At 46.1% G+C, this 22,023-nt stretch overlaps 1 protein-coding gene across 9 annotated transcripts in view; it reads right to left on the bottom strand.

Annotated features, from left to right (window-relative positions):
• SLC1A2 (solute carrier family 1 member 2) overlaps positions 1–22,023 on the bottom strand; it is a 142,847-nt gene that overhangs the window by 40,880 nt on the left and 79,944 nt on the right. For all 9 annotated transcript variants that reach the window (XM_027578366.2, XM_027578372.2, XM_027578371.2 and 6 more), the window contains 5 exons: positions 16,646–16,785; positions 14,672–14,824; positions 12,634–12,884; positions 6,488–6,656; positions 1,982–2,108 (listed from right to left, as the gene is read on the bottom strand). In XM_027578366.2, the coding sequence (XP_027434167.1) occupies positions 1,982–2,108; positions 6,488–6,656; positions 12,634–12,884; positions 14,672–14,824; positions 16,646–16,785 (840 nt within the window). The remainder of the gene's footprint in view (positions 1–1,981; positions 2,109–6,487; positions 6,657–12,633; positions 12,885–14,671; positions 14,825–16,645; positions 16,786–22,023) is intronic.

Raw genomic sequence — 22,023 nt, forward strand, 5'->3', positions numbered from 1 at the left:
AAAGAAATGATCTGAACAAGCCAAGTCTAGTAAATATGGTTCATGAAATCATGAGGGACATCTTCTGGATCTGAGACCCTTCAGCTAGCCTACTCACTCCTGTGGTTTGAGGAAGAATTTCTACCAGCACATCACAATAAAATAAAAATAAAATGGAAATAAAAAATAAGTCAAAAACAGATTTTTGCCCTTGTAAAGTGGGAGTAGGGGCCAAGGAAAGGAAGAAGAGAAAAAGAAGGTAGAATTTTAGTGGAAGGCACCACATAGAAGTAAAAGAAGATCAGGGCGCCTGGGTGGCTCAGTTGGTTAAGCGACTGCCTTCGGCTCAGGTCATGATCCTGGGGTCCCGGGATCGAGTCCCGCATCGGGCTCCCTGCTCAGCGGGGAGTCTGCTTCTCCCTCTGACCCTCTTCCCTCTCGTGCTTTCTATCTCTCATTCTCTCTCTCTCTCTCAAATAAATAAATAAAATCTTTAAAAAAAAAAAAAAGAAGTAAAAGAAGATCAGAGGAGGACAGGGGAAGTTGGGTAGGATGGGAGCACACAGAGACAGGGAATTTGTAGCCCAGAATTCCTGTGACAGATAGGACACAGATGTCGTCTGGTCTAATAATGGTTTTCTTCTTTTCTAGGCAGGCATACCAGACCATCATAGAGCTCTGGAACAGACGCATGTAAAATCTTTCCATTTGAGAGATATGGGGCACTGGAAGGTTCTGAAGGTGGTACAGTTTCCTTTATGAAGGAATGGACACTCACGCTTTCCTGGGCTGTCCTAGAGTTCAGAACCACTGACCATAAACACACATGAATTGAAGTAGAGACGGTATTGCTTAGATAATTCAAACAAAAAAGCCACCCACCTATGCATCAAGGATTGCAAAATCAATGGAAACTCCAGCTCTTCTCCCCTCTAGATATATAATCTTAAGCAAATTAATTCAACTCAATACACTTTAGTTGCCTTTTCTGGAAAATGAGAGCACGATGCCATCTTTGCAGGATGACTGGGATTATAATAGATAAGTATTAAGCAATTATCATGGCTCTTCACAGATAAAGGGAAATCAATAATTGATAGCTTTTATTATTATAATGATCACGATATTGTTATAAAATCAAGATTTAGTGACTCTGGACCACAGTCTTCAATTCTATACAACTAGAGGGTGTAGCCCCATTTCTAAGAGTACTTATAATTTTAATGTGTCCTCTGTGATTGCATTTTCACTTGCATGGCCTGAAAACTGCCTCTTTTTGCTTCTGTCTGAGTCATGAGTCTCCGATACATTGCTTTTGGACACGAGAATATTAGAGTAGCGGTCCTTCCACACACCCTGGGTCAGGCCTTATCATTCCTGGGATCTTGGACTTAGCATTTCCTGGTACTGCTCAGCTTCAGTATTACTAGTTGATTTCTCCAGCTTGTCCCTCTTTTTAATTTTTGTTGTTGTTTTTGTGTTCCCACTGGCAGGAATTGGCAAAGTTTTTATGTGAAGGGTCAAATAGTAAATACTTCAGTCTTTGCAGGCTACACAGTCTTGGTCAGAACCTCTCAACTCTGCCATTTAGCACAAAGCAACCCTAGACAATATGTGAATGAATGGGAGTGGCTGTGTGCCAATAAAACTTCATCTATGGGCCCTGAATGTGAATTTCATATTATTTTCATGTCTGTGAAATATTATTACTTTTTTGATTTTTTTGTCCAGCAACATAAAAATATAAAACCCACTCTTGTAGGCCACTCAATGAGTAGCAGAAAGGATCTGGTCTGAGGATGGGCCATAGTTTTCCAACCCATTTTCCAGGGGAAGCTCCCAAAAAGAGATTTTCATCCCTTTCTCAAAGTCTTTCTGGAGAGCCCTTTGCTTGGTCCATGGCCACCCACTCTCTCCTGCTAGGAAGGCTCCATTATCTTCCGAGGATCCCCCCTTTGGACCACCCCCCCCAACACACTGAAGTAAGAACAAGACCACTTACCACATGATCATGATCACTAACTTCATTACAATCTCATTCAAAATGTTGAAGAATTCCACCATCAGCTTGGCCTGCTCTCCCATCTTCCCCATGGCGATGCCAAAAGCAATGAAAAACCCTATCAGACCTGTTGGGTGAATCACATTACACAGAAGGACAGATTACAAAATATGTGTTTCTTCCTCTTTCACCATTCCCGACATAGGGAGCCACCTTCTCACTTGCCTGTTGCCCTGTGAATTAGGCATTCGATTTCACATGGAAAATACCTTTCTCCCGGATAACTATGGCATCCCTTAACATTTCCCACAAGAGCAAGTTGAACTGTCAGCGGTGTTAGTGCCTTGAAGAAAATGAATTCCGTTTCATTCCAAACTCAAAAGGACTCTCTTCTCTCTCCTCCTCACTTATGAAGTCTTGGGTAAGCAGATTCCATAGTACATAGATTAACGAAGGAAGGCTTGTTGGGACTTGGGGATTATCGTGCAAACTTTGGAGCCCACATTAGAGCTGCAGAGACCAATGAGCCAATAAAATCTCTGCCAGGGTTATGTCTATGTTAGTTTGGTGTTAACCCAAATTCATGCATAGCTGGTATGTTTCACTGCAGGAAAATCCTGAGCATAAAAGTATTTTTCTACTGTTATATGCCTAACGTGAGAAGGAGGAACAACGTTGAAGTCAAATGGAAAGCAATGAGAAATCCAAAACAGTTGGGAAACCCCAACTGACCCAATTCATTTGGATTTAACCTATTATTTATTAATTCTTCATCATTCTTTTCATGGTCAAAATGGTAAGAATGCTTCCTTTTTTACAGCATTTTTTTTTTTTTTTGCAGTATCATAAAGGCAGAATATAGACTTTGTAACTTTCTAGCCCCTCAGCCCCCTTCTCCCTTCACTTGACATCACTGGACTTCCATTTAAATCCAGCCCCACCACAGTCTCTAGGGTCAATCCTATCCCCAGGCTGGAAGGATGTGAGGAGCTCTGTCTCCATCAAACTGCACTCGGTCCTGAACCAGCTCTAACACCCAAACTTGGGTCTTATCTCTGTGTTGTCTTTGCCTCGTTCCCTCCATCTGAGTACCTGTCCTGGAAAGCTGCCATATACTTTGGCTCCTCCGAGCTGGGCCTGGCTTCTCTTTCCCCAGAAGATCCCCTCCCCCTACTATTCCTTCCCATTCTTGTCCTCAGAGTCTCACCCCCAGCCTGAAGTCTCACGAGCCCCACCCAGGGACTGAGCCACTACATGGCTTACAGACATCCCCATTGCTGCCTGTCTGGATTTCTGATTACCAATCACTATGTGCCCCTACCCCACTCCTGACCCATGATTGTCAATCCTGGGACTCCAATTCTGACTACTTGCATGAACTGTCAATCAATGCTACTGTGCCCCTGGCCACAGGACCTTGCTTGCCCATCTGACATTTTCTCTGAAATGCAGTATGGCCCATCGTCTATACCCTCTCCTTCCTTCCTCTTCCCTACACCTGCCCTACCCCAGTTTGGCAGGCCTAGTTGCCAGTCCTCTCTAGTACATCCGGTTTCCTACTGTGTCTAGTTATGGCTAGAGTCTTGAGTTATTCTGGGCAAATTATAGCATGATGATTTGATTCTTTTAGGGAGAAATTCTTTCTCTCTTAACCTCTAACTTTACCCTTTTCCTAGCTCCCCAAAAACCACTCACTTCCCCACACCAACTCAGATTGTTCAACTATCCTTCACTGGATCCTCTCTCTCTTTGGCAAAAAGAACCCAGCACCTGCACTCAGGATTGTTAATCCCTGGTAGTGAATATTTCTCCTTTTCAGCTCTCAGCCAGAAAGACTGGCAAGTGCCTTACAAGTGAATTATTGGCCACAGAGACAGAGGCTTAGTGAAAATTAGGGGAAGGGTGGCCTAGCTCTGCCATCATGTATGGAACCAAATTCGGGCTATTCCCAAGCCCTTCTCTCAAGTCCATGGAGAGGAGTTTGCTAGGTGTGTGGTGAGAAATAATCTGTGAACATTCTGGCTGAGAAGAGCTAGTATTACCTAGTTAATTCCATTTGGAGATTTTAAGAGAAAACTCTCAAGGTCTCAAAGTCTCAAAGAGCTGGCATAAAAAAGATCCCCTTGCGGGGTCAGCAGAAACTGGGCCACATCTATCACTACGAGAGAGAGACGTTGGAAGGAGCAAACTCTTCCGGGCATTGATTTAATGGTTGGGGTTACAGTAGAGCTCAGAAGCAGTTTGGAGGTTACTGGGGAGAGAAATGAGTGCTTCAAGAAGAAAGAGGCCAGAGCCAAAGTTTTATCTTCACTTATTGCAATACTTGATCATTGGGACTTTCCAAAGGCGGTGGGGCGGGGGCGGGGGGGGGGGGGGAAGTCACCTTCTCCACCCTTAGAAGACCAAGGGATTTGTACATGGGAAGTTTCTCAACACTCTAACTTCCTTTGGCTTTCCAGAGCTCAGTCTGCAGCTGCCCACCCATGTCCAGCTTCCATCTCATTTCCCTCTGTCAATGATGCCTCACTACAATCACTTACTGGAACTGGGGCATTTTGCTTGAACAAAGCCCCCTTATACTTGGGTCACTGGGGCTGTGAGAGTAGTGAGCTGTGTTGAAACTCCCAGTGCAGCCCAGGGTCAACATGACTTCCCAGAATCCACTGAGAATCCAGAAACGGACCATGAAAGTCTTCTGAATGATTCACCCCAAAGTTTTGGCCTCATTCTTCATGGCCTTAACCTCCTCCAGAGTATGTAGAAGACTGTGGGTTCACTTTGGCCCTGGGGCTTCGGAGACAGAGTATGGTTGGGAAGGTCCTGAAAGTTCACACATAACTGGGCAGTGGGTGAAGAGGGGCAGATCCGGGGTGGATGCTGAGGATATTTACAAGCTCTCCCCAGAGGAACTGACCCACTTTGCCCTCTCTCCTTCCTCCTGTCACCTCACACTGACTGTCAACAATATCTATTGATCTTCCATTGCCTGCCAAACCAGTCAGCTTATCTCCTCCCACCCTCTCACTTACTCAACCTGTTTCCTGCCAGGCCAAACTAAGAAGATCCCTCACTGAAGCTGCTGCTTTTCAGTGCCTCGACAATCCTTCTTCTCTGCCTCTTTCTCTCAATCATTCTGCGTAAGGTGTCAGGTTATCAAGTTTAGAACAAACAAACAAACAAACAAACAGGATACCCAGTTAAAATGTGAATTTCAGATAAACAATGAATATATTTCATTTTAGTATAAGTACATCCCGTGCAATATTTGGGACATACCCTACACTAAAAAAAATCATGTTGTTCATCTGGAATTCACCCTTAACTGGGCATCCAGTACTTTATCCGACAACCCTACTAAGGAGACAAGGGCATTTGATCTCCTAGATGGCAAAGTGGAAGGACCACTGAGCTGATCCCCTTCTAACCAGCTCTCCCTCAAGTCCTTAGAAACCTTGCTTGCATGGATCCATCTATTTCTCCTGCCCAGCTTCCTTGTTTCTCCGAGCTTAGGGCCAAATGTCCTTCTTTCTTGTGTAGGGGACATCAGTGTAACAGTGGGTGTGGGGTATGTTGGAGAGTGGCCCCAGGGAGTGGATGGGGAGTAAACTGAGCAAACGGGAGTCACCCACATGATGGGAGTCTGCATCCTCTGCGGGCTGTTTTCTTATTGAGCTCCCCGACTCTCCATCCACCTTGGATAGCGACCGTAGCTTGCACCAACAGAGCACGCAGCATAGGCCACTGTGCCCCACAGGTGCAATCTCATTTAATACTTAGAATGATCTACAAGAGAAATGCAATCCATCCCCACTTTACAAATAAAGCTTGAGAAGTGGAGCAACTTGGCCATGGTCAGGTCACCAGTGAGTGGTCCATAAAGGATCCAAACCTGGTCTACCTGCTGAGCCAAAGACCCAAAACCATGGAAGGCTAGGAAGGCTCCATGCTAGGGGAAAAGGGCTCACTGGAATCCCAAAAACTTAAACAAGGTAATCTCCTTTGGATAAGCTCCTTTTTGGCACCAACACCAACACTTTACACTCCTGATAGCATTGTATTTGTTTAAAGACTGTGAAAGCCAGGGTGGGCTGCCCCTGTGCCGAGCACAGCATTAACACCCAAGGGCAGCTCAAAAATTAAAATAAAATAAAAGCTTAAAAAACGAAAAAATTGGATGTGTAACTTCACGAAATGGACAGAGAAAGAGACTTGCCAACCACACAGAGTCAGGGAATGTGCCCAGTGAATGTTAGTCTGCTCTCTTTTCCCATAACTGACCCCTTGCTGCCATGTCCCCTCGTGGTCCTGCTCACTCTCTCCCTCTTGCTTAATCTCCCAAATACCGGTCTTCGTGACCCTCAGATTGCTCTCTAGAGAGAGCCTCCTGCTCACCTACAGAACAGCAGCGACAGGTTTTCTGAGAAGGGAGGCAGTGCTGCTGAGGCGCTGAGAGGCAGGGAGGGCAGGCCATCATCCCCCCACTGAGGTGTACACCAGGTTGCCTACCTAAGACATTCATGCCGTCCTTGAACTCCAGGCCCTTCTTGATAACCACCTTCGCTTCCTCAGGCGCCTCCATCACAGTCTCGTTCAACAAGGAGATGACGGCGTTGGTGGCATTGCCCTCCTCATCTGACGGAGGTGCCGCCAGGACTTTCTTGGTCACCGTTTGAATCTAATGGAGTGGGGGAAAACAGAAACATGAGAGGTTTGGTCGCCCAAAGCCCAACCACTTACATGTTTTTAAAAGTTCCCAGTATGTTAACAAAATAATTAAGAAATGTCAAAACAAGGTTACAAAAGTTGGGGAATATTTGACATGTCTGTGTTTAACAAAGTGGTGTTTTATTACATAATACAGTGGGAAACGATTGTCCTCATCACATGATAATTACAGGATTTATAACTTTCATTTGTAATGAAGTGTGATCCAGTAACGGGACACAAACTTCAAGGTGGGGGACAGACGTCTACTTCTTTTATTCCCATGATGGTAGCCCTGCATCTTGGGAGACAACATCCAGCATCCAACATGGAGGCTCTTCATAATTGCAAAACCAGTTGGACGACCCTTCTTGCCTCTTGGGAAGGGCCCAGGATCTGGTCAAGAGTAAGAGAGTGAGGGTCTTGGCAGGGATCAGGTGATGCTTCATGGTGCACCTGTTTTGCTCCTTTCTGCCTGGTACCTGTCTGGCAGAGTCTTCACAGACTGACTCTCATTTGGGCTCCTTCCAGAGTCATGCTCTGCTGGGCATCTCCATCCGGTCACCAGATATACTAGATGCCAACAGCTGCCATGACAGGGATGTTGGCTTATACTTCAGAACAAAATGTAAGAAGACCCCACTCCTTCTAGGCAGTGATACCAAGCCTTGCTCAATGTTTCCTCAGCATCTCTGTGCAAATGGCCTCCCAAGAACCTCTCATGCTATTCCTCGACATCTGTGACATCCATTCTATTTTTAAAGGTGCCAGGCACCCTGCAAGCACAGTGCTGTGAAAACTCACATCGGAGCCCAGAGAAACAATACCTCCAAGGGCATTAAAATAGAACTCATGCAGAATCCTAGAATGTCAGTGCTGGTACGTAGTAGGCAACAGATGGCTGAACCCTGAATAGATATGGAAGAGGAGGCATGGGGAACTCAAATGACTTGTCACTCAACACAGAGCTCTTGGCAGAGCTGGGACTTGAACTCAGAGGGCCTGAGTACCACTGAATTCTTCCACTCCCTAAGCCCCATGGATCCAATCCACTGTGCCTGAGCCTAACAGTGAGCAATGCCAAACTGACCAGCTATCCAAAGTGGGAGAGAAGGAGGAGGTGCTCTGTTCTAGCCTGACCACCTGCACCTGTGCAGGGAGGGAGGCAGCTCAGGCTGAGTGTGCAAGGGGAGAACAGGAAGCTCATGGCCCTCTTGGTCTGGGCAACACTGGCATGAAGAAAGAACACAGGAATGATCAGAAGGGAAGCTTCTGTGAGCAACAGAGTCATGCTCCCAGGGGAAATGGGAGGACCAGAAGCCAGCTGTGGACCTGTCCTGGGAATGCTAAAGAAGCCAAGGCTCGAGTTCAAAAGACTAATGGCCATGGTGGTAAATAAATGGTGGCTCTCGGGATCAGGTGGGCAGCCAGGTGCTTCATGTTTGACATCTATCATCTCTTCTGTCAACCGTAGCCCCTCAAGGCTCACAGGGCTAACTAACTGCAGGGCAGACAGCTAGCTAGTTGCTGAAGCAGGATTCAAAAGGAGTAATGTTTGACTCCAAAATCAGCTTCCAAACAGCACGGGCCAGTGGCTTAAGTTGCAGGCAAGTTGATAGGGATACTGGAACACAGGCCTGGTTTCTGCCTGAGCTCTTGATCTGAGCCTATTTGGGTTGGACAACGCCATCTAGGTGCCAACTCCAGTCTACCTGAGTCCAAGCCACCAGGGTCTCTCACCTTAGAACCTACAAACGCCTGCTCACTGCCATTCTCACCCCCCTTCTAGTCTACCTGCAAACACCAGGTATGTCTAGCTACCCAGAGCTTTGTCTACATTCAGAAAATAGAAAAACAGTTGTCTCCCTGCCTAAAACTCTCTTAGAACAAGTACCCGAGTCTGACCGTGGCCTACCAGGTCCTGCCTGAGCTGGACTTTGCTTCCCCCAGCTCACTCTACCTCCCACACATTGGCCTTCCTTCTCTCTGGAGTCACCTCGGCTTGGCAGGCCTCCGCCCCCAGTCCGCCCAGCTCAGCCCGTCCCTCACTGTTTCAGCTCAGGTGTCTCTCCCAGTTACTGCAGAGCCTATCATCCTTCCTCCAGCGCTCAGAGTGCACTTATCTTAATTTTTTAAATAGCTTGTGTATTTACCTGATGTTTGTTCTGGTCTGTGTCCCCCACCCCTGGAATGTAAGTAAGTTCCCCTGGGCGGGGACCCAGACTGTCTCATTGCCTGTGGTGTCCTGTGCACCGTGGAAAGCCTGGCACCCAGGAGGTGCTCAAAAATACGGAATGGACGAGCAAACACAGATCACTGGATTCCCCAGAAGACCCTTGTGGTCCCTATCACTGGGTTTGATGGCATGTGGTCAGGCCACACCTTACCGCCCGTTGCTCTCCTGGAAACCTCAGCCTGGTTCACCTCCCTGCTCTGTAAGACACAGGGCCTGCCACCTGGGGAAAGGCAGCCTATGCTCTGGGGACATGCACCTTCCTCCTTCCATCCCTGTGTCTAACTCTGGTCGTGAGGCCCCCCTACCCCCCAGCCAAGACAGGCTTCTTGTTGTCACGTTCAGCTGCATCCCAAGGGCACAGAAGGCATCTCCTGGGCACCCTCTCTCTCTGGTAATGCGATGTCACTGTACAAGGATTCCTTCTCTCTGAGCCGTCTTCAAGGTCCCCCTGAGCCCATGGATTGCTCCTAGTTTAAGACCCCTTTCCTCTAGGCTGCCTGGAGTCCAGCTTAAGGAATCCGCATGCTCCCTTACCCTGAAGTAAATAAAAGATCTACACAGGGGCACCTGAGTGGCGCAGACAGTTGAGCATCCGACACTGGGTTTAGGCTCAGGTCATGATCTCACGATCGTGAGATGGAGCCACGTGTCGGTGCCCCCTCTCAGCGTGGGAGTCTGCTTGAGATTCCCTTTCCCTCTCCCTCTGCCCCTCCTGCTCCTGTTCTCTATCTCTCGCTCTCTAAAATAAATAAATAAATCTTAAAAAAAAAATAAGATTCTGGGGCACATGGAGGGCTCAGTTGGTTAAGCATCTGCCTTTGGCTCAGGTCATGATCCCAGGGCCCTGGGATCGAGCGCCGCATCGGGCTCCCTGCTCGGGGGGGGGGGCCCTGCTTCTCCCTCTCCCACTCCCCCTGCTTGTGTTCCCTCTCTCGTTGTGTCTCTCTCCATCAAATAAATAAATAAAATCTTTAAAATAAAAAAAATTTTTAAAAAATAAGATTCTGATTGTCCTAACTCAAAGGGACAATGACCCTGGGCTTCGCTGGGGGACTAAGGGTTCACGCCTCATGAATGTTGCCAGCGGAGGGGTGGGTCCGGGGTGGGGGCAGGGCAGGGAATGGCTCAGCCCCCAGTGGCCCTGCCATGGGCAGCTCCATCCGAGACTGCCCTTTGACCAGACAGGTCACCGAGTGTGAGCACGGCAACACATGTGTGAGCACGGCTCACCATAGACCAGAGCAACGGCTCCAGGTGCCTGCCTGCTTCAGTCCTGCCTCGCTGACTGGGATGAAGGGGTCTCCTTGTACGGAGCATGGGCACGATGGGGCCCAAGAAGGAGGCCCTGTTCCCCCCCGGCTCCCCGGTTCACAGCTATACTTCCAGAGTGCTCTTTTCAAAATATTAACAGTAGACTGGACACAGGGTTGTGTCCATCTCCCCAAAGCAGGCAAATGCATCTTTCAAGTAGGCTAGCAAGGGGGGCAAGCACGCTCTACCGAGGGAGCACCAGGAAGCACCCCTCCCCGGCCTGCTGCTCTTCCCTCCCCAACCAACTTCCCCGGTTGCAATGGTTTCTTTTATTTTTATTATTATTATTTTTTAATGGAGACTTTTTGTTTTGCTCTTTATTGTTTTTTGTTTTATTTTATTTTATTTTTATTTTTTTACTGAAGTATAGCTGACCCACAAGATTACATTAATTTCAGGCATACAACATAGTGATCTGACAAGTCGATACATTATGCCCTGCTCACCCCAAGCTGCCCTCCGTCTCCACCCAACACTGCCACAGTAGCATTGACTATATTCCCTCCGCTGTGCCTTTCTTCCCTGTGACTTGCTCATTCCATCGCTGAAAGCCTGTGTCTCCCACCCCCCTTTGCCTGTTTTGCCTATCCCCCACCCTCTTCCATCTGCCAACCATTGGTTTGTTCTCTGTATTTATAAGACTGCTTCTGCTTTTTGCTTGTTTGTTGTTTATTCATTTGTCCTGGCTTTTAGGTTGCATCTACAAGTGAAATCATATAGTATTTGTCTTTCTCTGACTGACTGATTTCACTTGGCATCATACCCTCTGGGTCCATCCATGTTGTTGTAAATGGCGAGATCTCATTCTTTTTGATGGCTGAGTAATATTCCATTGTGTGTGTGTGTGTGTGTGTGTGTGTGTGTGTGTGTACACACACACACACACACACATCTTCTTTTTCCGTGAAATGCTTTTCTTTAACATGACTCCATGCTATAAGAGCCAGCAAAGTGGCACTGGAAATCAGAGAACACATCCTAACCCAGAGTCATTCGGGCTCAGCAGTGGTGGGCAACAGCATTTTGGGGACAGCTGGGAATGCAAACTTTTCCTCCAGGCAGCCTGTTTCCTAAGTTCATTCTTCTGTGATGCCCTGCAAATGGCTGGAGCAGGTTCTTTGGTTCTAGGTGACTTCCTACGCAGACTAGTGGAAACCGGAGTATATTCTAACCTAACCTGACCTTGGGTCTAGACAACAGGCTGGTAAGTAGGGCCTCGGCAGCTCTCTCAGTGGTTACGCTCATTAGAATCATCCATTTTTTAAAATCATAAGGTTTTATAAAAAATTGATCTGCCTGTATGCAGTTGGTAGGAGTATACATTAATACAAATTTTATAGAGCCATTTTGCAACATCCAGCAAATCTGAAATACAAAACTCTTTGGGAAGACATTAGCGTCCAAGAATTTATTTTTTAGATATACTACACAATCATGAAAAGAGAGAGATGATGCCGGAGCCCTGTTAAATAAAAAACAAGTGCAATGCGGTACATGTAATGCAATACCCCTTGGGTTGAACTTTTTTTTCTTTTTTTAAGATTATGCACACATGTGGGGCAGTTGGTTGAGCATCTGACTCTTGGTTTGGGCGCAGGTCATGATCTCAGGGTTGTGAGACTGAGCCCCACATCGGGCCCCGAGCTGAGCACAGAGTCTGCCGGGGTCTCTCTCCCCCTCTGCCCCGATCCGTGCTCGCACACTCTCTCCTGTTCTCTCCTGCTCTAAAATAAATAAATAAATCTTTAAAAAAAGATTATGCACACATGCATACTATATATGTGGAAGGAAACAAAATTCCCAACATGACTAGTTCTAGGGAAGGGAAGTGAGGACTTGACTCCTTAGGGGCATCTACACTGTTTAAACTTTTTATAACCCTCATGTATTACTTCCACAATTTGAAAATACCCATTCCCTGGGCCCACACTAGAGATTCTGATTCTGTAGGGCATGTGTATTTTTTAAATCTACCCCATGCGGTTTTGTTATACTACCAATACTGAGACTCCCTGGGCACTCTAGAGGGTTGTGGGCAAAAGCGATAAAAATGTGCCCTTGGACAGCACACAGAGGGGAACCAAAAAACAAGGAAAGAGGTAACAGGAAAAAAAAAAAAAGGCAAGAAAGGGGAATCCCAGAGCAAAGAGATGCTAAGTGAGCTGGGGAAAAAAAAAAAAAAGGAAGGTTAATAATGAAAAACAAAAACAAAAACAAAACAAAACAACCCCACGACTTTAATCCCCAAATCCTGCTCCAAATCATCTCATACAAGCTCAAGAGAGAGATAATTAAATATAAGAAAACTGCTCCCCAGGGCTAGTTCACTGAAACACTTTCCAAGTTATTATCCTGATAACTTAGGAGGTTGGAGGGCAAGAGCATAGGAACTTTGGGTTACCTGTTGAAAACAGGCTTGGACCAGGTTTTCAGGAAAGAGATTCCGAATAAGGTCCAGGAAGGCATCCAGGCTGGACACTTCATCATTCTTCTTCCCGGGCCCCAGCTGCTTCTTGAGTTTGGGGTTCCCCGGGTGGATAGCCAAGACCAAGATGACCCCCAGCACTGCAGCAATGATGGTTGTAGACATGTAATAGACCATGGCTCTCGTGCCCAAGCGCCCACTGGCTTTAGCATCCAGGCCCGACAACCCTGGATTGAAAAGACATTGGAAGGATTAATCCTGTGATGCCTCCGTGAACTCCCCATCCCTGCATACCTAGAACATGGCTTTGTATTACTCAGATGCATTCATGGTTGATTAAACCTCCTCCTACTGAAGATTTCAATCCTGAAGTTTACAGTTCTATTTTTTTTTTTTTTTTTTTTTTTTAGATTCTAGAGACCTGGGGAGAGTTGATGATCTCTTGTTCAGAGTTTATAAACCTGATCTTGCTTGTTCAGAGTTTATAAACTGATCAGTGACTACTTTTCGTCAGTCCACAATAGTGAGTTCAAGTTGAATATATTCCATTTTTAATTCTGAGATGATGTCCTTCCCACTTATTTGGTATTAAGATATCCTTTCTTTATGAAGTGATGGTGCCAGTACCTGCTGGTTTCTTTCTTTTTTTTTTTTTTTTTAATGTCCTCACTTAAAAAATGAGAAGCTGGTATAGGGCCTGGTGACTGATATCAAGAGTCTAGCATAGTGATCTAGCACAGCCCTCATTCCTCCAAGGTGAAGCACGGTGGAGACCCACATTTTCCAACCTAGTGCAGGGGCTGGAGAACAAAAAGGTGGGACTTTGTCTATACTGTAGGAGGTCCTGTGATTGTTAGAGGAAATTCCAAGCCAAGTCACAAAAACTCCTACCTTCACTGGGTTTTTTCCCAGTTGTTTCTTCAATTTTTCTACTTCCTGGTTTCAGTTTCTGCTTTTACTAGACAGAGACATTGTAGCACTTGCTGTGGGGGAGGAAGTCATTGGTGTAAGCTTTCCTGAATTGAGCTGACCCATATATGAGCCACTTCTCCTTACAACCTAAAGTCGGATTCTGGCCAACAGATGTTCAGTTTCCTGGCCAGCTTGCCCAGTCTAAGGACTGTTAAGCGGGCATGGAGAACATTGTCTCTGGCTTGCAAATGAGCCTTTAAGGTGAAAGTACAGTGTCGCTCAGTCTGGGGCTGAATGATGAGACCTTGCATTCACCAGGCTCACTGGTCAACCAGAGATGAGACTCTAGAACAACCTGGTTTAGCATCTGAATCTCTTGGTGTTTCCAGAGCCTCACTTCCCTTATAAGGGAGAGAGTCCAGAGGGACAGCTTTCTTAAGGTCATCCCGATGGCACCCAAATATCAATCAAAAGCCTAGCTTTCATCCTTAACTCAGAGCTCCAGTCTCTAAACTACAATTTATACCCTATTTGAGCAATATCATTTGGTAAGGAAAAAACTGCCAGTATAAGCCCATAGAAGCAAACAAATTCTTTCAAATAAAACAATTCTTTCAGCCCAAAACAAGTGAACATGATCTACACATTAAGGGAGCTCTTCTTCCAAAAACCTCGAAGGGTTTCACATCTAGGCTTTATTTTTCATACCCACTTCCCTCTATACCCAGTTAAATAGTTAAGAGAAAATTTCCTTTTCTATCTGTTACTTTTATTTATCAGGATCTGAACAAGGTATAATTTGGGAAATGAGAAAAGTATACATTCAAAATTAAAATCTCTATTGTTTATCGTCACTTTTAACATGTGTTTCCTTTTCATCTTTTATTGCTAGACAGACAGATGGTCGGACTGACCAACAGATGGAATACTTTTTTAGGATTGATAATCCCCATCTGAGAGACACGACAACCAAGGCTCTGAAATAAAATGACACAGACAATCACATTCATTCGTTCAACCAGATTGAGATTCGATGGTCAACCCACAAACCAGAGCAAGAGTATGATCCACTGTGGGCCAGGCTCCGGAGAGGTGGTCTTACCTGTGATTAAGCTGGAGATGATGAGAGGGAGGATGAGCATTTTTAGCATCCTCATGAGTATATCCCCTGGGAAGGCTATTAACATGACCACATCAGGGTGGAGAGGAGATGCCAAGCGAAGAAGCCCTCCACACACTGCCCCCAGGATGACACCTAGAAGGGAGAGGGGGAAATATCTGAATTTCTGTTTTGCCTGAGTCAAATGAATAGCTCTAGGGGTTCAGTGACATTGACCTTTCTCATACCTCCCCGTTATATGATGATGAATAACATGTAACGAAAATACCATTGGATAAGTAAAGCTGATTTTAATGACTGGTGAGAGAATATTGGTGTACCTCCGACTAATCTAACAAGCAGCTCTGGGAGGGCCAAGGAGAGCCTTCTCAAGGCTTTATGAGGAGGACATATGGTGACTTGACTAACTTCTTTGAGGATACTGTTCACTTGTACCATCAGAGATTGTCAGCAGAAATAATCCATAGTACCAAGTATTGCTTCCTACCCCCCAGCCTACGCCTGGCAAGTGGCAAGGTGCTTAATGTATTTCTTCTCTTTCTAACTGCATACCAGATAAAAGGAACATTTGATTTACCAAGCTAGTGTGAGTTTCCTTTTTCCTTCTATTTTCTTTGGCTCCCAACAATTTCCCCATGGCTCATTCTCAAAAAGTTTTGTCCTTGACTTCTATGTTCTCTTACATCATCTTGAGACTTGCTTTTGTGGGAGACTTTTATGGGAGATTACAGGACGTCTCTAAAAGTATATAATTTGGGAGGAAACAATTTGGGCAGAGTTGCTGGCAGGAGCCTTTCACTTTGCATACTCGGGGATTCCACAAGACAAACTGGGTATCAGCAAACAGGCAGCCAACATAAAAGATTCTTTTATGAAACCACAAATCAGGTCATAGCACCACTGGCTAAGAGGAAGGGCGGAAGTTCCTGGGTCCATGGGCTATGGTGTTAACTCCAGGGATGTGCAGGGAGGGCTGTGGCCAAAACCCTGATTTTTTTTTACTTCTACAGGAGAAAAACATACTTCTTGATGACCTACGATGAGTGAAATTTCTTTATTCCAAAGTAAGCTTTGGAAACCCCTACCACACCTCTGTCTTCTTTCATTAAGTGAACTGAACTGTGGCAAGCCCGCAGTTCTGACCCTGGTCCACTGATGTCCAAGATGACGGACTCAAAGGAGGAGAAGCCAGGGAGCTGAGTGGGGAAAGGGTTGGAGGTGAGGAGTTGTTCATTGCTTCTGTGCGTTGCCTAAGAGAGAGTTGAAGAACAAGAGGGCTCAAGAAAGGAAATGGTGTGGTTGTCATTACAAGACCCTGCAATTTGCCCCATTTCCAATAAACCCTGGTTGAAAACCTAAGACCAAGATTGTGTCACCAGTCACACCAAAGGACAACCACAGCCCAGGTGAGGTCTGAAGCAAAGGAATCAGACTTTGAAGATGGAACCAGAGCAGATCAAGGCTTCTGAACGAGCCTCTTCCACCCTGACCTCATTAGCTAATGTGCTAAGCTAATCGAAGGTAATGAGGTATTTGTAGGCTAGACCTCTGGAGCCCTCTTAGTGGGGTTTTCAGCACCTGCTGCCTCTATCTTCGGACGCGTATTCCTCTAAATGTGGTATGCCGGCCATCTGCTTAGGAATCACCTAGAAGCTTTGTTATGATGCAGATTCCAAGACCTCACTGCAGATGGCCCAAAGTCTCCATGTGCAGGGCCAGGAATCTGCATGTTAACACACTCACAGGAAGTTGTAAGATCGACTAGAATCCCAAGGAAGAAAATGCATGGCTGGGGCAGGTGAGGGGAAGATTTATCATCAAGGCAGCCATGCCTGGGCAAAGGAGGCCTTAGGGAGGACACGAGGCTTCCTTCCAGTGGGAGGGCTGGCTGTGGGACCCAGCTTCCCCAAAGAGCCCGGAGAGAGCCAGGGAGGAGGGGCGGCACCTGTCACCTACCGAACACAGTCAGTGTGAGCAGGAGATTCTTCCCCAGCTTATCACACAGACGTAAGCCTAGATGCCGCTGCTTCGGTTCCTCTGAGCTGAGATGGCTGTCGTGCATTCGTACCTCCACCTGCTTGGGCATGTTGTTGGCACTGCGATAGGAGCACAAGGAGTGGTTAGAGCCTGCTGGGTGCCGCCCAGATACAGTTGGAGGCGCTCAGGCAAGAGCAGGTGAACAGGCCTCCCCCAGGCACAGCGGGGTATCTGGAACCAATGGTAGGAAAATAAAAACCAGAGCAACTCAGGGTACTCTGAATTCCAGTTTATCTGTAAGCAGGACACCAGGACACACTGAACATCCATGTGCCAGGCACGTCTATCCCTACCATCTTGGATCATCACGGTAAAGATCAGGATGCCTCGGTGGCTCAGTCGTTAAGCGTCTGCCTTCGGCTCATGTCATGATCCCAGGGTCCTGGGATGGAGCCCCGCATCGGGCTCCCTGCTCAGCGGGGAGCCTGCTTCTCCCTCTCCCTCTGTCCTGCCTCTTCTCTATCTCTCTGTCTGAAATAAATAAAATCTTAAAAAAAAAAAAAGGCATACCACAAGAAGTGGTGAGGTTTTTTCCTAAGAGTTGCCTACCATGGTAACTCTGGGAGGCAGGAATCCCTGCCCCATTTTCCAGAAAGTAAACTTGCTCAGGGTCACAAGTCTAAAAGAAATGGAGATATAAACCCAGATATGTCTGCCTCTAAAACCAGAGCTCTTTCATTCTTGTCTCAATGGCAAAAAGGTGACTTCTGAATTACCTAAGATCAGAAGAGTCATGACCTAAGTCATGCTACATTAAAATGCCTCTGAGCTCAAGCTTTCCCCATCCTGTCATGGAAAAGTCATAAATGTGGGTAGGCCAAGCTTGGCCTCTCTTTTGGCAAGGATGGTTTACCCAGTTTGTTTGTTTGTTTTTTAATTCAATCTACTGTGGTTTTTAAAAGGTCACCTGCATTATCAGGACTCTGTTAAGCTGCCCGAGTCATGCCACTCAGCGTCAAAGAAGGATGGCTTTAAGAAGCACACGATCACCTCCATCCCTCAATACAGCCTAGCCCTTTTCCAGATAAACCCCATGGGAACCCAAGCTGTGGGGAGAGTCTGCAGTGAAACCCTTGTTGGGTAATAAATACACCACCTCTTTTTCCAGCTTTGCCATTTGCCAGGCCAATAAGATTTCCAAATTTAAGCTTGGAGATTGACATAGAAAGGCCTTTTTTTTTTTTACTTTGACAACTTAAGACACTTTTGTTAGCTGCCATTTCCAATCACCATCATGTGATTACAAATGTTTTGCAGTCTTTAACACCTAGAAAGACAGGTCACAGTCTCCGAATAAACGGCAACGCCTTCAAGATGGGAGGGTGTTAACCTTACCCAGACTTTCTCACCACAGACCGGAAAAGCCTTCTTTGTAACCAATATCAATCCGCAGGCCAGTGGTTTGGAATCACTGGTTATAATAGAAATAGCGTGGGTTTTGGAAAGAGGGAACCTGGGATTCACTTGCTAGCTGCGTGGTATGGAGAAAGAAGGCCTTGATGCTTCGCTTGTGGAAATGAACGTGATAAAGTATGTTAGCGGCCTAGAATGACACCTGTGCAGGTGGTGCCTTCACGCAGGGAGCATGGAGACACATAGTCTTCATCAAGTTTATGACAAGGGTGACATGTAACTCAGGGGACCTACCTATTTGCACCACCATTCCAACAAGACACCAGGCTTAGCTTCCAGAGTCTCAGACTGAAGATCAGGGACCCAAACACAACTACTTTCTCATAACAGGCTGCTTAATATACTTGCTACCAAAATACTATGAAATTAGGAATGATGTTTCATGGTCTGGTTAGAATACCCAACTGAAAATATGAGTCCAAAATATAAGCATCTTGGTCTCCCTTGGTGACCTAATTATCTACTCATCTGGTTCGTTTTGTGGCAACCTCTGATTAGCTGATAATGTGTGTGGCTAACGATCACGCAGACTGTCTGTAAAGAAAGTAGGGCAGGCCTGCTCGCCGCAAGCAGATGAGGGCCAACCTGGTCAGCAAGCAACAAATGCCGCTTCCTCTAATCACCAAGCAAAACAGACAGGAAGGCTCTTTTGACGACACAGCAGGGGAAAATGATCAAAACGATCTTTTTTAACATGGACAGACTACATTTCAATGTTTCCATTGGGATCTTTTGATATTTTTAAACACGTCTCCAGCCAGTCATCTGAAGCTCTAGACCAAGAAATGGCCAAAAAAGAAGGGAGGCCACGTGTGCATGTGTGTCTCTGAATTAGAGAAGGGATCTCTCAGGCAGCCTTTGGTATCACTCGGCATACCCTTAAGATTGTAATCCCCTGCCTTCTGCTTCATTCGAAGCCATTTTGCCACTGAAGTTAGACTCGGGCCCATGGCTGGTATTTAAGTGAGACTAACAAGTATTTACACCAAACGTTCTGGCAATTTCCATAGGATATAATGAAAGTGTCAGGCATCAAAACAGTCATGTCAAAGTGAAAACACACAGATACTAGGTACATGCATATACTCAGTCCAGCAGTGTGCTTGGGGGCCTGTGGAGCACGATCCTTGGTTTGATTTTCAGGTCATGACAAAATGTCCTTGCAACCCCAAATCAAAAGCCACATCAAAGGGGCAGTGCCAAACGGCCATGAATCCACATGTATTTATTGAGAGGCTTTCTATGACTTCCTTAGCCCCCCTTGAAATGAAACAAATGTTCCAGGCCTATAGGAGTCCATGACATCTGCACATAGAGAATGATTTGCAAAGTACATCAGGATCCCAGCCTGCATCTAGGAACCCTAAGAACTCTTGGTAAAGATCCCACACCAGTCTAAATGATCACTGCGTCTCCAGAACACAAGGAGAGCCTGAAACGGGGAATATGGCACAAGACAACATTGTATCATATTACAGAACAACACAGAGCTGTTCCTAAGCCTTATATAGCTTCAGAATATTTTAAGTGAGATTACACACCTACACAGCTATATGAATGCTGGTTACTGAATGCACACAGTACCCGCGGTAATCACAAGGATACCTCCTACTTACTGAGTGCTCTATATGTCAGCTGTTCTACTCAGAAAAGAGCAAAGTGCAATCCTTGCTCTTAAGGAGTGTGTAAGGGGAAACAGAAAGCACACTGTACAGTACTTGTCTGCTTTACATGTGGGCCATGGTCAAGCTCTGCAGGGCATGCTATGCAAATGGGAAGAATGGCACCTAACCTTGCTTTGGGGAAGAAGAGTGTTCAAGAAAGGCTCCCAGGAGGGCTGATACCAGAGTTACATCTTAAAGAAGGGATTTAATGCAAATGTCCATCCGCCACCAGTCCGAGAACCCTGGGAGAGCAGGGCTGTGATCTTGCACACCTGGCTCCAAGTGCTTGATGAATGTTTGCTCGAAGAAATTAGGAATTAGAAAGCAACTACAAAGGGCACCTTGCTTTCTCCTGGGAACAAGGCCCTTTTATAGACAGACTGGTAGCCTACCGCTTCAGCAAGCCTCTTTCGCCTTGCATTTATTCCACAGATTTCTACTAGACACATATGACAGTTCCCATGCTGTTCGAGGTGCTAAAGATACCACAGTAAACAGAGCGGGCAAAGCCCTTGCTCTCACAGAGTGCACATTCTGGTGCAAGAACAAATAAATGGACACACGTATTCCAAGTGGAGGTACATCTGGCCAGGAGGAGGACTCATGAGCAAGAGGCGTGCTATTCTGCATCAAGTGGCTGCGGAAGGCTTCTGTGACAAGGGGACACTAGAACAAAAACCTGCAGGGGATGAGGGGTCTCCTAAATTCATGATGCAATTTGCCCGGGTCAACGGAATATATACACTTAGGAAACCTGTCTATCCAAACCAGAGCCTGAAGCTCCCACCAGACACAACTCCAGGCATCTACGAGCTGGGTTTTAGCACAGGCACTGATTCAAATGAATGCCAAACCCGAAACCAGTAACGCTGCACCCTGTTACCATTGCGAATATGACAGGAGTTTCAGCTGGGACAGCTGAAAGCAGAGAGAGGTGAGCTGGAGCCCGGAGGAAGACTAAGGTCACAACAGCCTGCACATTTGCTATCCTGGCGAGACCCGATAGGGGCAAGCTCACTGGATAAACGCAGTAAGTCACCTCCACTGTGTGCCCTTGGCCCCTTATCAATCCTCCCTCCCTACGGCCTGTGGCGGTACACACAGAAACAAGCATGAAGGAATTTAAAAGCCCAGGTGTTTCCTGAGATTAAGAATTCCTCCTACCAGTGAGATCATATGATAACTTGTCTTTCTCTGATTGCTTATTTCGCTCAGCATAATACCCTCTAGTTCTATCCAGGTCGTTGCAAAGGGCAAGATTTCATTTTTTTGATGGCTGCATAATATTCCTCTCTCTGTGTGTGTGTGTGTGTGTGTGTGTGTGTGTGTGTGTGTGTGTGTGTGTACCACATCTTCTTTATCCATTCATCTGGTGATGGACATTTTGGCTCTTTCCATAGTTTGGCTATTGTGGACATTGCTGCTATAGTAAGATTGATGAATCACAGACCTGTACCTCTGTGAAACAAATAATACATTGTATGTTAAAAAAAAAAGAAGAAGAAGAAGAAGATAGTAGGAAGGGTAAAATGAAGGGGGGGGAATTGGAGGGGGAGATGAACCATGAGACACTATGGACTCTGAGAAACAAACTGAGGGTTCTAGAGGGGAGGGGCGTGGGGGAATGGGTTAGCCCGGTGATGGGTATTAAGGAGGGCACGTTCTGCATGGAGTGCTGGGTGTTATATGCAAACAATGAATCATGGAACACTTCATCAAAAACTAATATGTTATGTATGGTGATTAACATAACATAATAAATTTTCTTTTAAATAAAATTAAAAAAAAATATAATAAGTAAAAGCCCAGGTGTGCCTTGGTTAGCCCAAATCCACCCAGCCTGATGCTGGCCAACACCGCTGACCACCTCTATTTTTATTCGAGTGCCTTCTGGATGGAAGATTTAGCAAGACAAATCCTTAATATTGGACGTTTCTGTAAACCATCACTGCCGGATCGCTCCCCATGGCCCCACAAAGTAAGGCCATGTGATGGGACAGCTGTTTGGATAACTGGAAACTGGAAGAATGAGCCTGTAATTTCCTTCAGCCTTAACTTCACTGAATGAGGTCAATGGCTGTTCATTTTGCTGTCACTGCCCCGTTGCCTCTCACACAAATCCACAAGAGCTGTCTCACCAGTGAGCTCAGCTTATCGTGCAAGACTTTCTCTGTGGCCCAAAAGGGAACATGTAATAGGGCTGGTGCCGAGCTTTAAGCT

This window comes from Zalophus californianus, chromosome 11 (assembly GCF_009762305.2).
Source record: "Zalophus californianus isolate mZalCal1 chromosome 11, mZalCal1.pri.v2, whole genome shotgun sequence".
NCBI lineage: Eukaryota > Metazoa > Chordata > Mammalia > Carnivora > Otariidae > Zalophus > Zalophus californianus.